This window comes from Erythrolamprus reginae, chromosome 3 (assembly GCF_031021105.1).
Source record: "Erythrolamprus reginae isolate rEryReg1 chromosome 3, rEryReg1.hap1, whole genome shotgun sequence".
NCBI classification, from domain to species: Eukaryota; Metazoa; Chordata; class Lepidosauria; order Squamata; family Dipsadidae; genus Erythrolamprus; species Erythrolamprus reginae.
The window spans coordinates 126,551,088-126,565,915 of record NC_091952.1 but is presented as its reverse complement, the minus strand read 5'-3'; the positions used below and the strand labels follow the sequence as shown (position 1 = coordinate 126,565,915).

Here is a 14,828-nt window from a genome sequence, read left to right as displayed (position 1 = left end):
TCAACATCTGCTATCTATTAAGGCTATCCAACCTGTTCCCTCTTCCCAGAGAGGTCTGTGCTTCTCCATCCTCTTAATGGTCCCTAAGACATCTGGAGGATGGAGAGCCATCTTGGACCTTAAAAATTTGAACCAGTTTATTAAGTATAGGAAATTCAAGATGCATTCTTTGTCATCAATCTTAGCCGCTATCCATCCTGGGGACTTTATGGTCTTAGGTCTCACGGAAGCCTATCTTCATATTCCCATTGCCAAAGGCCACAGGAAATTTCTTCGCTTTGCCTTCCAGGGCAAGCACTACTAGTACAGGGCAATGCCCTTTGGGCTCTCCTCAGCTCCTAGAATCTTTACTAAGCTCCTAGGAACCCTGGAGGCTCACATCCAAGCCACGCCCATCCACATTTTATGCTATTTGGATGACATATTAATTCATGGGGCCTCTAAAGAGGGCACCTGTTCAGACATCAGCATTACCATGTCTATCCTACAGGATCATGGTTTCTCCATTAATCTCAAAAAAAGTCAGCTCCAGCTGTCTACTTCTATTCAACACCTGGGAGCCATCATTAACTCAGATATCTCTCAGGTTTTTCTCTGTACTAAGAGAAAAGTCAGCATTAAGGAGCTTATTTCCCAGATACGATCTCAGAGAAGGACTTCCATCGTTACCCTGTCTTCGCTACTGGGAAAGATGGTATCCTGCTTTGGCATTATCCCCTGGGCCCGTCTTCACGCAAGGGATCTCCAATGGGTTCTATTACCGTTCCAGAGATCGGGGAACAGCAACTCGACACGCCTCATCATCATTCCATCCACGGTTTTAAGATCCCTTATGTGGTGGACCTCTCCTGCTCTGGACAAGGGATCCCCCTTCAGATGTCCAGACCAATTCACCATCACCACGGATGCCAGTTTATCGGGCTGGGGAGCCCATGCCCAGGGCCTAATAGCCCAAGGCCAGCGGAGGAGGTTTCCAGACCCATCAATTGGCTGGAATTGAGAGCAGTGTCTCTGGCCCTCAAACAATTCAAACCGCACATCATTAATCAACATGTTCTGATTCTTACAAACAATATAGCCACAAAGAGCCATATTTGCAGACAAGGGGGCACCAGGTCCAAGGCCCTGATGAGGGAAGCCCTGAAGTTGGGACTCTGGGCAGAAAGGCATCTTCAGTCGTGAAAAGCTGACCACATATCGGGGGTCCTCAATGTACAAGCGGACTGGCTCTCCCGATCGACTCTAGGCCCAGGAGAGTGGAGCCTTCATCCAGCTGTGTTTCAGCAAATCTGCTTCAAATTCGGTCACCCATTGCTAGGCCTATTTGCGACCGAGGCCAATGCTCAACTCCCTCGATTCTTCTCCAAGATCATCCTCGAGAAGGTCCAGGTGATTCTTTTAGCCCCTCACTGGCCATGTAGGCCCTGGTTCGCGGACCTTCAACGTCTGTCCAGGACCCCTGGCGACTCCCCGTTTTGGAGGATATGTTGCAGCAGGGCGCCTCTCTCCATCCAGATCCGGAGTGGTTCCACCTCACCGCTTGGTTATTATCTGGCGCGATTTAGATCTGCGAGGATACGACCCGGACATTGTGGAAATAATCCTAAAAGCCAGAAGAGTGTTCACCAACAGGATTTACGACCAAATCCTGTCCAAATTCCACCAATGGTGCTCACAACAGGATCTATCCCCCCTGTGTCTCCCCATCCACAGGATAGTAGCCTAAGTCTACGGATTCGCAAATTCTGGGGAAGGGGCGGATCCAGCAGCCTTTTAAAAGACAAGGCTCGGTCCCTGACGGATTGGATAGCGAGCATCCCACGTGACTGCTGTACCCGCTCATCGTACGAGAAGAGGCGTTCAGATAAGCAATCAACGCCTATTTTATGGTTTTTGGGTTTTAGATTTTAAATGTAATTAATTGAATCTAAGATATATATTGTTTTATTATATGTTGTAAGCCATCCGAGTCCTTGGAGAGGGGTGGCATAAAAGTCCAATTAATAAAATAAATATATATTTTAGTGCCAATCACCATTCATTGGGTAATGATTTTGCACACATTATTTGCAGGGTGGCTGGGAATTAGAACTCTTGAATGAGGAGAAACTGTCCACTTTTTTTTTTAGCACAGATGCATACAATTCTTTAGTTCTTATTAAATTTGTTATAGTGGCATATGGACAAAATAAAAAGAGAAAAGAGAAAGTTTGTATAATAATGGAATGCAGTTTTAAAAGAAGCACCCACTTCTTTCTTTCTTCAAATTGGTTTCAAGGTCTTGGAGCTTGTCAGAACATACCTTTAACGTCAAGTTTGTTCAAATTTTAAAAATATGTGAATATTTATGCATATGTGTTTTAAGACACCCCCCCCCCCTTCTTTTCTATCACCCTAAATAATGTAGCTGCTTAACAACAACTAAGGCATTTATGGCTGTTTGCAGTCCTGGCCTTTCAAAGTGTTCAGTTCTATAACAGGCCTTTCCCACTTTTCACCACAGTGGAGATTCCATTGAATTAGTTTGAGTTTTGGTCCCTGGTTGATCAGTTTCAGTATAGATGGTAAAGACAAATATTTACTGTAAATTTACAAAATTAGTTAAGAGTTCAATTTTTTTTGAGATTATATTTTTCTGCAGTGACAACTTGGTATATCTGGCTAACTCAACTTTTGTTGTGACTTTTTTGAATGTTGCTTTGGAATATTTACAGACTTACAAAGAACAAATTAAAAGAGAAAGTGTTCTGACTGCTACCAGTATTTTGAATAACCCCATAGTGAAGGCACGGTATGAACGTTATGTCAAGGTAAGTTTGCAGTATGGATTAATTTTACCACCACCACCACCAGCAATAATTAAAATTGTTATGAAATTAATTTCTTTGAATTTAACAAATCCAAACCTACATTTGATGTTGTTGAAAGTGTAGCTCATGTATCAATAGAAGGAAAGGCTAGAAAATTAAATTAATGTTAATGGATTAACCCACTGGATATATTTATACATTAAGTTAGCATATATTTTATGTTAAATATATGCTGCCCTGAGTCATTTGAGAAGGGCGGCATAGAAATCTAAATAAATAAATAAATAAATAAAATATTTCTGAAGCAAGTATAATGTCTGACTTTTAGTTAGGGATAAATATGTTGCATAATTGTCCCAAACATGCTTTATTCAAGAGGCAACTGGACTTTCTGGTTTTTCTTTGAAGATGTTTCACCTTTCATCCAAGAAGTTCTTCAGCATAATTCTGCAAATTTTCAAATTTCATGTGTCAGTTGCTGCTCCACATATATTTTTAAAATTTGTTTTAGAATAATTTTAATGCATGATAAAAGGAAAATAAGCCAAAGACAAGCAGGAAAACAAACAGAAAAAACCAAGAAATTTGCAAGTGACATAATTAAATCTTAAAACAAAAATGTTGATCATTCTTTTCATTATACTACTTGAGAGCTAGCTCATAAAAAATATATCTGAATGATCCAAAATAGATTTTGCTCTCTTTATGGCACTGAAAAGTAATTGTTTTTGCTGTTTTTCTTTTTCCAGTATATTCTCTTGGAATACACCAGACAGTTCAACAATTTGATGACATTAGGTTTATTGGGTAGTTTTGGTTTTAATTATTACATGCAGCCCAAAGTCGCTGTTGCAAGAGTCATATAAATTATTTAAATAAATGCACATTAAAAAATAGTGTCTTCCAACAGAAAACTCCTATTTGCTATCTTCATACTGGATTATTATAGAATTTAAGTTTATCGTGTAAATAAAGGACAGCATTATATTTTCACCATTCAATATGCTTCATAATATTTAATTTAGGAAGTACAATGGAATTGTCAAATTTATCCTTCTGAATCTTTTATTGCTGCTGTTAAGGTAAACTTTTTACAGTGTCTGGATTTAATGTCCATCTGGTCGAACGTCCCAGAAGAACTAGATAAGGAAACAGTTTGTACCGTGTTTACTTTCTGCCTTACTCAGTGTATTGTTTCTGCAAATGATGCACTTAATTTCAGTAATAATGGCATTAGAACTTTTGACTTCTGCACCGAGTATTGCAACTTCTAGGTATTCCAGATTAAAAAACAAGCCATTGGAAAGAAGTGGTTGGAGATACAGTCATACCTCGTCTTACGAACCTAATTGGTTCCAGGGGGAGGTTCGTAAGACAAAAGGTTTGTAAGACGAAAAATTGTTTCCCATAGGAAACAATGTTAAGTCAATTAATCCGTGCAACCAAAAAAACCCCCCGCAAAAAAACGCCGCCGCCCGGCTGTCACCTTTTAAAACAGCCTGGGGGCTTCTCAGCGACCTCCCGAACGCCGAACGCCAAACCCGAACTTCTGGGTTCGGCGTTCGGGAGGCCGCTGAGAAGCCCCCAGGCTGTTTTAAAAGGTGACAGCCGGGCAGCGGGGCTTCCCAGCAGCCTCCTGAACCCCGAACTTTTGCTGAACTTCCAGGTTCGGGAGGCTGCTGGGAAGCCCCCCAGCCCGGCTGTCACCTTTTAAAACAGCCGGGGGGGCTTCCCAGCAGCCTCCGAATGCCGAACGCAGAAGTTCGGGTTTGGTGTTCAGCTTCGGGAGGCTGCTGGGAAGCTGCCCGGCTGTTTTAAAAGGTGACAGCCGGGCTGGGGGGCTTCCCAGCAGCCTCCCGAACCCCGAACTTTTGCCGAACTTCCGGGTTCGGGGTTTGGGAGGCTGCTGAGAAGCGCCCCAGCCCGGCTGTCACCTTTTAAAACAGCCGGGCGCCTTCCCAGCAGCCTCCCGAAACCGAACGCCAAACCCGAACTTCCGCGTTCGGCATTCGGGAGGCTGCTGGAAAGCCCCGCCGCCCGGCTGTCACCTTTTAAAACAGCCAGGGGGCTTCCCAGCAGCCTCCCGAATGCCGAACCCGGAAGTTCGGGTTTGGCGTTCGGCTTCGGGAGGCTGCTGGGAAGCCCCTCAGCCCGGCTGTCACCTTTTAAAACAGCCGGGCGGCTTCCCAGCAGCCTCCCGAACGCCGAACCCGGAAGTTCGGGTTTGGCGTTCGTAACACGAAAAAAGTTCGTAAGAAGAGGCAAATTTTTTCTGAACCCCGGGTTCATATCTCGAGTTGTTCGTAAGACGGGTTCGTATCTTGAGGTACCACTGTATAGTGTACAGCATATCAGTTAAAAATGTGTAGTTGGTTTGAATGATTTACAAACAACACTGCAAATAGACCATTTATGATCACTACATGAATTATGCTTATTATATGTTCTTGATTATGAAGTAGTCCAAATTTAGCGGAACCAAATCATGAAGATATAGCATGAAATGTAATTGTGGTTTTATATTATTTGCATTTTGACTTTAAATATTGTTAACCCACCATGTGAAGTAGATGGCCATATAAATTGTATAAGTAAATATTGAAGCTACTCCTGTTTGTTTTCAACATGTATTGGGAATTGGGAATCCAATTTTAGATTTAATTTTTCTTAGTCCCGTCAGTACATATTTCAGTGAAAAGAGTTTATTTCTGATTAACTTTAATTGCTTTTTAGGGTGAAAATCCATTTGAAGTCACTGATCAAAGTACAGAACATCAGGGAGAAGAGGAAGACAAGGGAAATGCACCTGCAGAAGAGGAGGAGGAAGAGGATGCAGAAGGGGAAGAAGAAGATGCAGAAGAGGAAGAAGAGGATTCAGAAGCGGAAGAACTGACTGACTTCACTCTTGATGAAACAGAAGATAATTAAATACAAAACATTTTGCGCAAGCAGAGGAAAGACCTACTTTTACTTTTCTGTTCGTATGGCTAATTGTAAAATTTATTAGCAGTTACAACAAGATTGTTCTTATCCTCAACCCTCTGTATGTACTTCATTTGAAGAAGTTGCTCTGTAATCTACTTCCACTTTTGCTTAAAAATGGAAGTAAACCCATTTTTAGTAGAACCTTTCTAGTGATCTCGCTGTTAGAACTTACTATATTGCGTATCTTGTGAACATTGGAATTTTTTTTTGTTTCTTGATGTTAAGATTTGGATACAAGTAAAAAAAAGTAGTAAGTTTAAATGATTTCACCACAAAGCATTTTAACTAATTGCAGGGTAAATAGTTCTAAAAGCCTACTAAATATAGAATTATGTTGTGAGTGTGACTGTCTCCTAGACTGTATCACTCATTGTAAAGTACATGTTATGACTTGTAGTTTTGTGCGTGTGTGTGTGTGATGAAATCTACTTGTTTGTAACAATAAAACATTTTAGAAACCACAATGTCCAGTTTTAATTGTAGACCCAGCAAAATTTAGCCTATTAAACAATAGGCCTTTTTCATTTAGGATATGTAAAAGTTTGCTCTGAAAACAGTACAATAGTTTTTAGTGTAATCTAAAATGTAAATTGTCATTTATAACTAATTAATAGCACATTTACATATATCTTCACAACTTTGATCAGTATTCTTATTATCTGTTTATACTGAGATTTATCAAGGTAAATCTGTCATTATGAAACTTGTGGTCCAAAAGTTCCAAAAGTGCTGTTATTTTCTGTTGTCTGGATGTTGTTTTTTATAAAGTGCTGATAAAAATTAGCTTTTTAGTTGGTTAAATGTAAGGATGAATGCATACTTGACCCCTTTTAAATATAAATAAAAGCTACTTCCATTATTTATGTTTTATCTTAAACTTTACATAAGCAGCCGTTCTTGACTTTTTCTTCATCATGGACCCCCTTTAAATACTTTTTGTGGGCATGGACCCCAAAGACTTAAGATTTACATCATAACATTTCTTCCAAGTCTTTGTAGATCCCTTGGGATGACATCGCACAAACACACTCACCCCCACCACCAACCACAGAGGTCCATGGACCACAGTTGGAGAACCCCTCATTTAGAAGGATTCTTTTTACATTAAGAAAAGCCACAAGGCAGGATTTCTATTTTAAAAAATGTAATTTGATTTGTTGAAATGTCCATGAATGGTTTGCTTTCATGTGTTGCACCCACATGTATTACAAAGTCCTTAATTTAAATTTTCAGTAGAAACTGGCCTTAAAGATTGCTCATGGAAGAATGCAAGAGCAAAATTAACTTTTCTCCTTAGAACTGAATAGAAGGGCTTAGCCATGATAACTTTGTGTTGGAAAATATTATATCAGAAATTGTGTACATGGAAACACGAGCTCCAGAATAAAGAAAGCAATGAAAATGAAAGTTAAAATCTGTCAGATAATAAAGATTTAAATACTGACCAGCTGCTGTAAGGCTGCAAGAGTTTTGCAGTTAGGGCATGCTGATTTGATTGGCCATATGGTACCCTCTTTAGGAGGAGTTAGGTATGCCTTAGTCTTACTAGACTACACTGGATACGGGTTATATCTGCTAAAAAGCAAGTATTGCAACAATTCAAACAATGAGTAAAACGTGTAGAGTGAAGGTATGGTTGTAAAGTATGCCTGCTTTAAACAAACAGGGAAACAGTTTATGACTGCTCATTTCCAAAGATAAGAGATTTAAGCAGAAGGCATAGACATACGGATTCATATTCGCCATCTGAAAATGGAGTGGTTGAGAGAAAGAAAACTGCATGATACAGAGCCTGGAAGACTCGTTTGCTGATGCAGGCATGAGTAAAGTATACTGGGGGGGAGCAATGAAGGCAGCAAATTATATAATTAACAGGATATAGTGTGTGGCAATAAAGGAAATGCCATATTTCCTGTTGCACGGAAGGCAACCCTCCTTGGCTCATCTAAGGACATTTGGCAGTTATGCTTGGGTGCATAGTTCCAAAGGCACTAGGAGACAAGAACAGAAAAAGGCTAGGAAGCTTAGGTTTGTTGGGTATGAGTCAGGTTCCAAAGAGTACAGGCTTACAGATGGAACCAGAAAGGTGATTTCTAGATCATCTAGTTTTGCGGAGCAGATCAATTGACATGAAGTACATGCAAATCCTGAGGGGTTAATGCCAGTGCATAGCACTACCGTGTTTCCCCGAAAGTAAGACAGTGTCTTACTTTCTTTTTATCCCCAAAAGCCCCACTATGTCTTACTTTCGGGGTATGTCTTATATTGGAAAAAATAAGACCCACCCGGCCAACCCACCTACCGGAACCCGCAACACCCGTGTCCGGTAAAAAGTATTTTAAAAAATCTTGAAAAATCTGGGTCTTCATTTTTACCCACAGGGGGGGGGGGAGGGGACAAAGAGCCCAAAGCACCCTCCCCGCCCCACACAAACACACGGAGACACATCCGCATCCCCGCCTGCCCGCCCTGTCCGGGCCCCGCCATGACATGGCAGCCGCGTCCGGTGCACACGTCGGCCTTGAGTAATAATAAAGGTATACTTCCTGGGTGATTCACTGCAAGTAAGGCTAGAGTATATAGTGTTAGGTATGAACCCCAAACTTACTAAGAGATGGTTGTGGTCATTGCTTAACAACCAAGATAAATGGAGGAAGCTGAAGATAGAAGAATAGGAACTGAAGCAGGAGGCAAGGACATAATAGAAATCAACATGAGTACGTTAAAGCATTCAGCTGCTCAGTTTTAAAAAGGAATGTCAGAGTAATGAAGATTTAAATACTGACCAGCTGCTGTAAATGCTGATGCAATGAGAATAGGTCAGCAGGGTTACTGTCAATTTAAGACAGGATGAGTCAGAAAAGTTAAAAAGGTCTCTATATAAGGGAGGGCATGAGGGGCGTATCTCCTCGTGTATCTCCTTAGGTTCTATCTACACCTGTGGACACATTGTGTACAGTTCACAAACCCATTAGATGTCAAGGTCCTCCTCGAACATGATGGATAAACAGCAACAGTTCTCAGTGTAGAGGTGAAGATTGATTGTCTAGTATTTACTTGCCATATGTATGTATGTATATAGACATTTTGTATATAAACCACTGTCTGTAAGACAAACCTGTACTTTATTTTGCTCCTGGGTTGTCTCAGAATGGTAGTCATGCTGTACACACTGACAAAATCTGACCCTGATAAAATATACACATTTTTATTGTCCTTTCATGATATCATAGATATCTCCTTTTGCATTTTAAATCTCTTTCCTGAAAGATGCACGTGCCTGTGTCAGGTTTTTTTTTTTTAAATGTGAGTTTTAAAAAATTGTTAGATTCTTGGACTCCATTACTGTATCAGCTTGTCGTTGGATGGATGGGAGCTTTAAGCCGGGGCAACGACATCCTAACACCCCTTTTTTGAATGGCAAATGTTTCGAGCAGATGTTTGTGACCTGCTCTTCAAGCTAACCATGTCCGTCAAATCTCTGCAGAGGTGGAGGAACACTGATCTTTTGTGGCGTTGATAACCTTTGAGTGCTGCACGAGATAGATGGTTCACAAGATCCACACTACTGCGAACTGGCATATTAGGAGGGGGTTGTGAGGAGCGGTTCTGTGCATTCATAACTGAAATGATTTAGAGCATGAGGCATAGAAGGTGGTTTTATTCCTGCCAGTGAACCTGAAAGCTGCAAATATGACCCATTGGAAGACGGCGATGAAATTGCCCCCACAATTCTGATGCTCAAGATGGACGTACAAGGGGGAAAGATCAGAAGCAACGTGAGAAAATATTATTTTTACTGAAAGAGTAGTAGATGCTTGGAATAAACTTCCAGCAGACATGGTTGGTATATCCACAATAACTGGATTTAAACATGCCTGGGATAAACATATCCATCCTAAGATAAAACACAGGAAATAGTATAAGGGCAGACAGGATGGACCATGAGGTCTTTTTCTGCCGTCAATCTTCTATGTTTCTATATGACAGCTTCCTAAGAATAATTGGTTTTTCAGCACAGCAATGTCCACAGAGGTAGGAGGGTCAAAAAGAAACCAAGGAAATAGCTCTGTATGAATAAAGCAGTTCTCCCCCATGTATAATATATACCTTATACACATTGAAGGGCTACCAAAATTTTTACTATCACACTGGGCGTGGCTTATGCAGGACACTGCATTTTCTTTCAACATCTTTCAGTGCAAATTGGGTGCTCTGGGGCGGAGCTCCATTTTTGCTACTCCTCTGCATTCTCCCTTTCTGGGCAGTAGCCCACCCCTGCTTATACGTATCTAAAACTGGAGGGCTCTATCTAATTTTTGATTGTGTAACTTGAGTGGGTTAAGGTTATCCCTCAAAGAATCCTAGCACACAATACTAGAATGGCCACACCCAGTTCAAACTCTTGCCTTTGTGCAAAAATACCAACGAAGATCTCCCAGATAAATGATCGTGAAGAAAGACCTCTCCTGAAAAGTAGTCTTTTAATATCTCCCTGGGTAACGAATGGTACTTTAAACATTTTTTTTTTAAAAAAAATACAAATTTGACTTTCTGTCCAGTATTCTCTATCTTGCATTCTGGAAAAGAGAGAGGACAGAACTTGAACATTCTTCCACATGTTCTGTGCTTTCAGATATTTGAAGAATGCTATTTTAAAAAATCAATCAGCCCCCTACCCACCCATAATTTATTTTCTTGGAATTAGTTCCCTCACTTTTTTCTATTGTCTAGCTTCTGGTTTCTGTGTCAATATCAATATCAACTTTATTTGATTAGTCAATCGACCATATCAAAGCAAGGAAAAGGACCACATCGGTCGTCATAAAACTGTGACTGATTAAAATACAATAAAATTGGCTAAAATAGAGGGAATTTGAATAAATAATAAGTTAAAATGCAGTATAATATGCTAAAGTTGAGTAGTAAAACATGAGAATATAACTCGTGCAAAGGATTATATTAAACAAATCTAAGATACTGATATAAAATATTCTTAAGTGAGTTCATCTCCTTTGCATGCCACCCCAATATGTTCTATAAAACAGTGTTTCCCAACCTTTTTTGAGCCGCAGCACATTCATATTTTCAAAATCCTGGGGAACATTGAAAGGGGGGGGGGGCGGGCTAAAGAAAAGTTTGGACAAAAAAAACCTCTCTCTTCCTCCCTTTCGCTCTATTTCTCCCTCTTTCTCTCTTTTCCTTCCTTTCCTTCTTTCTCTCTCCATCCCTCTTTCTTTCTTCCTCTCTTTTTTGCTCTCTTTCTCTCTCCCTCCTTCCCTTCCTCTATGTCTTTCTCTCTCCCTTGCTCTCTCTCTGTCTTTCTTGCTATCTCTTTCTTGCTTTTTTCTCTCTTTCTTGCTCTCTCTCTCTCTCTTTCACTGTCTCTTGCTATATGTCTCTTTCTTTCTCTTTGCCTCTCTTGCTATCTCTCTTTCTTTCTGTCTCTTTCTCTCTTTCTCTCTCTCTGTCTCTCTTGCTATGTCTCTCTTTCTTTCTCTTTCTTTCTCTCTCTGCCTCTCTTGCTAAGTCTCTCTTTCTCTCTTGCTATGTCTCTTTTTCTCTCTCTCTGCCTCTCTTGCTATGTCTCTCTTTCTCTATCTCTCTTTCTCTGCCTCTCTTGCTGTCTCTCTTTCTCGCTCTGTCTCTCTTTCTCTGCCTCTCTTGCTATGTCTCTCTCTCTCTCTCTCTGCCTCTCTTATATGTCTCTCTTTCTTTCTCTCTCTCTCTCTCAGCTGACTGCAAGTGGTAGCCCTGACGGCGGCAGCTGGACGTGCTGCTGGACACCGTATATAGCAGGCCCACAGCGCCAGCATGTACGGTGTCCAGCAGCATGTCCAACCGCCACCATCAGGGCTCCCGGTTGCAGTCAGCTGAGAGAGAGAGAGAGCTCCCTCTCGCCACCGCCTGGAGCTTCCTCTCACCGCCGCCATCTCCCCGCGACTGCCTGCGGCCGCTACAGCCACCCCCTCCCACCGCCAGTACCCTCCCGCCGGGCCCCAAAGGACACTTGCTGCTGATGCCAGGGAAGCTCCAGCTGGGCGGGGCGCTGCCGGTGCCTCCGACCTGGGGCTCCCATTCGCAGCTGTCCCCCGGCTCCTGCCTGATGCCACGGTTTCTGGCGCTCTCCTGCTGGGCCCCAAAGAAGGAAGGCAGGAAAAAGGAGGCGCGAAAAATGAAGCTCTCCTTCTTCCTGCCTTCCTTCTTTGGGGCCCAGCAGGAGAGCGCCGAAAACTGCGGCATCGAGCAGGAGCCGGGGGACAGCTGCGAGCGGGAGCTCCAGGTCGGCACCGGCAGCGCCCCGCCCAGCTGGAGCTTCCCTAAGAGCTTCGCGGCACACCTGACCGTGTCTTGCGGCACACTAGTGTGCCGTGGCACACCGGTTGGGAAACGCTGCTATAAAACGTATTCTCATCTGAACAGCCCTGACTATAAACTTAGCGGTTCTAGAAACTACATATATATTTGTACCCTGAAGAAAATATGATAATTGTTTATTACAGTCCCAGTGTATGATTTTGTCAAGTAGGGGCTGTAAATACTGAGGTCTTACTGAGGAGTATAGTTTACAATTGAGTAGCACATGTGCAATGTCTTCTATTTCTGGGGCACCGCAAATGCATGTTCTCTCAAAATATGGTACTTGGTGGAATCGTCCATATTTGACCATAGAATCTAACTGCTCAAATCTTGCTCTAGTGATTGCTGTTCTATGGTATTGGGTCAGACCCATTGTCAGGTATAGGTTTCTGTGTCATTCTCATCGAACCAATAAATGACAGAAAAATCCCCAATGCAATGGTGGGATTCAATTTCTTTTTACTACCCGTCCTGCGGGGGTGGCTTGGTGGGCATGGCAGGGGAAGGAAACTGCAAAATCTCCCATTTCCTCCCAATCAGATGGAACTCAGGAAGCAAAGAATAGATGGTGGAGCAAGGCCAGTCAGAGGTGGTATTTACCGGTTCTCTGAACTACTCAAAATTTCTGCTACTGCTTCTCCAGAACTGGTCAGAACCTGCTGAAACCCACCTCTGCCCCGACGTCTGCAGTAGTAGAAAGCAACTAGTGAGGTTGCAGAAGGAATAATCAGTGGAATAATTTTCTTCCAAAACACTTGAAGCTTTTAAGAAGAGATTGGACAATCATCTGTCTGACAACACATTTACTCTCCAAAAAGACCTTGACTTTGTCTCAGATTGGTCTAACACCTGGCAACTTCAAATATCAACCAACAAATGCTCTACCCTCCACATCGGCAAAAAGAATCCAAACCTCATATATAAACTGAATAAACAAATTCTCACAGCCAACCCCCACTCAGTAAAAGATCTTGGAATACTAATATCAAATGACCTAAGTGCTAAAGCCCACTGCAACAATATCGCCCAAAAGGCTTCTAGAGTTGTGAGCCGCCCCGAGTCTTCGGAGAGGGGCGGCATACAAATCCAAATAATAAATAAATAATAAATAAACCTGATCCTATGTAGCTTCTGATCCGGCAATCTCACACTACTCACAAGAGCCTACAAAACATTTGCCAGACTCATCCTTGAATACAGCTCATCTGTCTGGAATCCATACCACATCTCAGACATCAACACCCTTGAAAACGTCCAAAGATATTTCACCAGAAGAGCCCTTCACTCCTCCACTCGAAACAGAATACCCTATGAAAATAGATTAACAATCCTGGGTCTAGAAAGCTTAGAACTATGGCGCCTAAAACATGATTTGAGTATTGCCCACAAGATCATATGCTGCAACATCCTACCGGTCAATGACTACTTCAGCTTCAACCACAACAACACAAGAGCACGCAACGGATTCAAACTTAATATTAACCACTCCAAACTTGACTGTAAAAAATATGACTTTAACAATCGAGTTGTCGAAGCGTGGAACTCATTACCGGACTCAATAGTGTCAACCCCTAACCCCCAACATTTCTCCCTTAGACTATCCATGATTGACCTCTCCAGGTTTCTAAGAGGTCAGTAAGGGGCGTACATAAGTGGACTAGTGTGCCTTTCGTCCCCTGTCCCATTGTCTTTCCTTTATCTCATATATCATATATATTTTCTTCCTTTCATATATCTTCTCCTCTATTTTTACACATTATCTTTATATATAATTACTTCATGTCTATTCTCTTCCATATGTATTATGTATTGGATGAATGAATGAATGAATGAATGAATGAATGAAGGAAGGAAGGAAGGAAGGAAGGAAGGAAGGAATAAATAAATGTTGTTGGGTTTCCTGCCTGACTAGAGGACCTCCAAAGATCCCTTCCAACTCTGTTTATTCTGTTATGGGCAGTGAAGGGCTGCTTGACTCACCTCCTACTGGTGCGCCCTCCAAGCCCATCGTGGACACCCACCCAACGGGCGCCCCCATGCAAGATTTGGCTTCTGCGGATGCTCACACGAGTGAGATTTTGGCAAATTTTGCCAATATTTTGGCTTCCGCGCATGTGCAGAAGCAAAAAAAATCATCGAAAATCTCTGTAATCTATTTCGCGCAAGTGTCCTCACATGAGATTTCACTTGCTGTGCATGCACAGAAGGCAAATTGCATGTAGGGGTGCATCGGGGTTGCATAGCTGTGGACACATCCTGGAATTTCCTCCAGGGACGCAGCTCCTGAGCGCATGGGCTACTACCCGCCACCGGCTATGGGCATGTATTTATGAGAGAAAATGACAGTAATTGAAGTTATTTGGTAAAGTGTCTAGAATTCTTGCTAGACAAGACGGGCAGCACACAAATCTGATAATATTTTCTTTTGTCAGCTTTAAAGGACTATTATTACTTTCTCTCCACCTGGATTTAAAGGATCTGCTTCCCTGTTTCTCATTTTGATCGGCAGAGGGCAGCAAAGCTCCATTTGAAAAAAGTCCTCTAGTTAACCGAGAAATTTATTTTGAACCACACAAAGTTGCTTCACATTTGCAGGTGACTTGCTCTTTTATTTATCGATTGAAAACTTTTCAGTCTGAGTAATGCTTTGTAAAATAAATTAAAGAGACAAAA

The 14,828-nt window shown here is 41.9% G+C and overlaps 1 protein-coding gene across 2 annotated transcripts in view; it reads left to right on the top strand.

Annotated features, from left to right (window-relative positions):
- Positions 1 to 6,259, top strand: part of ZNF326 (zinc finger protein 326) — a 28,946-nt gene extending 22,687 nt beyond the window's left edge. For both annotated transcript variants that reach the window (XM_070746586.1, XM_070746587.1), the window contains exons 9-10: positions 2,715 to 2,810; positions 5,544 to 6,259. In XM_070746586.1, coding sequence (XP_070602687.1) covers positions 2,715 to 2,810; positions 5,544 to 5,738 — 291 coding nt within the window. In that variant the 3' untranslated portion in view covers positions 5,739 to 6,259. The remainder of the gene's footprint in view (positions 1 to 2,714; positions 2,811 to 5,543) is intronic.
- The last annotated feature ends 8,569 nt before the right edge of the window (positions 6,260 to 14,828 follow it).